The sequence below is a fragment of the Giraffa tippelskirchi genome, chromosome 1, assembly GCF_054371585.1.
Source record: "Giraffa tippelskirchi isolate mGirTip1 chromosome 1, T2T-mGirTip1v1.2.pri, whole genome shotgun sequence".
Lineage (NCBI taxonomy): Eukaryota > Metazoa > Chordata > Mammalia > Artiodactyla > Giraffidae > Giraffa > Giraffa tippelskirchi.
This window is the reverse complement of record NC_137275.1, coordinates 11,956,241-11,958,832: the sequence shown is the minus strand read 5'-3', so window position 1 is coordinate 11,958,832 and position 2,592 is coordinate 11,956,241. Positions and strand designations below refer to the sequence as shown.

Sequence of the window (2,592 nt, the reverse complement as noted above, 5' to 3'; positions counted from 1 at the left end):
TGGAGAAACCGCCTCCTGGCTTCACTGAACCTTACACCACCAGATGGGGAAGGAATCGTTCCCCCATTTTGTGGATGAGGAAACCAAGGCCCAGGGAAGTTAAAGAAGACTCTTAAGGTCACACAGTCAGGAAAAGAGTCCGGAGTGGGGCTTCGGTCTATGAGAAATCCAAAGCCTTCCTCTTGAAACGTTTTTCCCGGTCTAGAAGTCAATGATTCCTAACGTGGCCAGGGCCAGGGCACCAGGGCTGGGGCGGGTACCTCTCCAGCTTCCTGGGGGCGCGGGTCTGGGTCTTCCCAAGGCCAGGATCTGGTACTAGGGCGCTTCTGGAACCTGCGGGCGCAGCGTGCAGAGTAAGGGCGCCAAGGCATACGTGGGGCGGGCGCGCGAGAGACGGGAGCGCCGAGGCTCTGGGGGAGGGAGCGCGGGCCCCGGGAGCAGTGGGGGACCGAGCAGGCAGCGCTCGCCCGGCGCCCCCGCCCCCTCGGTGGCGGCTCGCTCTCCGCTTCTCCGGCTCCGAAACAGACACAGTCGCCGCCGCCGCCGGCTGGTGGGCTGCCGGCGGCCGGGAACAGCCCCGCGAGCACCCGCGGCTCCCGGGCACCGGAGGGGCGCAACGCAGCCACCAAGCCGGAGGCACTCGAGGAAGCGAGAGGGGTCCCGGCGCGCTCCGGGACCACCCCCCCTCCCATCGCAGCACACGGTGAGCGCCCCCCGGGGCTCGGGGATCCCTTAAGCTGCGGGTCCCGGGGTGCCACCTCCCGGGTACCTGATGGGGCCGCCCGGGGAGCGCAGGGCAGAAGTCGGGACCGCGCGCAGCCCGCCTTTGCCACCGAACCCGATATGCTGCCTCCGGGGCGCAACGGCACCTCGCACCGGGCGCGGTCGGGGCAGCAGCAGCTGGCGCAGGGGGGCGCCGTGGGGGATTCGGAGGGGGCGACGCTGCTGGGGCCCGCGCAGGTGGTCACCGCCGGCCTCCTGACCCTGCTCATCGTCTGGACCCTGCTGGGCAACGTGCTGGTGTGCGCGGCCGTCGTGCGCAGCCGCCACCTGCGCGCCAAGATGACCAACGTGTTCATCGTATCCCTCGCGGTGTCCGACCTCTTCGTGGCACTGCTGGTCATGCCCTGGAAGGCGGTGGCCGAGGTGGCGGGTTACTGGCCTTTTGGAGCCTTCTGCGACGTCTGGGTGGCCTTCGATATCATGTGTTCCACCGCCTCCATCCTGAACCTATGCATCATCAGCGTGGACCGCTACTGGGCCATCTCCAGACCCTTCTGCTACGAGCGCAAGATGACCCAGCGTGTGGCCTTGGTCATGGTCGGCCTGGCGTGGACCTTGTCCATCCTCATCTCCTTCATCCCAGTCCAGCTCCATTGGCACAGGGACAAGGTGGGCTCCAGGGGTGGGCTGGACCCTCCATCCAAACTGGCCAACGGGACGCCTTGGGAGGAAGCTGGGGAGTCGGATAGGAGCGCGGAGAACTGCGACTCCAGCCTGAACCGAACTTACGCCATCTCGTCCTCGCTCATCAGCTTCTACATCCCGGTGGCTATCATGATCGTGACCTACACGCGCATCTACCGCATTGCCCAGGGGCAGATTCGTAGGATCTCCTCGTTGGAGAGGGCCGCAGAGCATCTGCAGAGCTGCCACAGCCGTGAGGCCTGCGCACCCGACACGGGCCTACGGGCATCCATCAAGAAGGAGACCAAGGTCCTCAAAACCCTATCGGTGATCATGGGGGTCTTCGTGTGCTGCTGGCTGCCCTTCTTCATCCTTAACTGCATGGTCCCCTTCTGCAGCGGACACACCGAGAGCTTCCTCTGCGTCAGCGAGACCACCTTCGACGTCTTCGTCTGGTTCGGCTGGGCCAACTCCTCCCTCAACCCCATCATCTACGCCTTCAACGCTGACTTCCGGAAGGTGTTCGCCCAGCTGCTGGGGTGCAGTCACCTGTGCTCCCGCACCCAGGTGGAGACAGTGAATATCAGCAACGAGCTCATCTCCTACAACCAGGACACTGCCTTCCACCGGGAGATCGCGGCTGCCTACGTCCATAGGATCCCCAACGCGGTGACCCCGGGGGACGCGGAGGTGGACAAGGAGGAGGAGGCGAGCCCTTTCGATCGAATGTCCCGGATCTCTCAGACGTCCCAGGAGGGTGACCCTGCTGGCCAGTCGGTCTGGGAGCTGGACTGCGAGGGGGAGATTTCATTGGGCAAAATAACACCTTTCACCCCAAATGGATTCCATTAAACTGCCTAAGCACCCTTCTTCGCACATCAACATAACTGCACAGGCATTAACAGGCATGCAGAATACCCACGGGACACACACAAATGCATTTCCACTGCTGCCAAGTTTATCAGGCCTTCAGTGTCGGCCTACTAGTCCATGTGCTCAGAAACCTCAGCCGACTGATTTGTTGTGGAAAGATTTGGAGAAAGCAGTTGGAAAAAGCTCGGTCAAATGTACCCTAGCCTAGCAGAGATGGACCCACGGTTCTGCTAGCGAAGATAAGATGGTAACTGATTCTCCGAAAAAAAGTGGTACTTGGTCTTTAAAAAATATACTCTCCCCTCCCTCTTT

The 2,592-nt window shown here is 62.4% G+C and overlaps 1 protein-coding gene across 1 annotated transcript; it reads left to right on the top strand.

The window, feature by feature from the left end:
- Positions 1-843: 843 nt before the first annotated feature.
- Positions 844-2,259, top strand: DRD5 (dopamine receptor D5). Its single transcript, XM_081570935.1, has one exon. It carries the CDS (start codon positions 844-846, stop codon positions 2,257-2,259), a length of 1,416 nt encoding a protein of 471 aa, XP_081427061.1.
- The last annotated feature ends 333 nt before the right edge of the window (positions 2,260-2,592 follow it).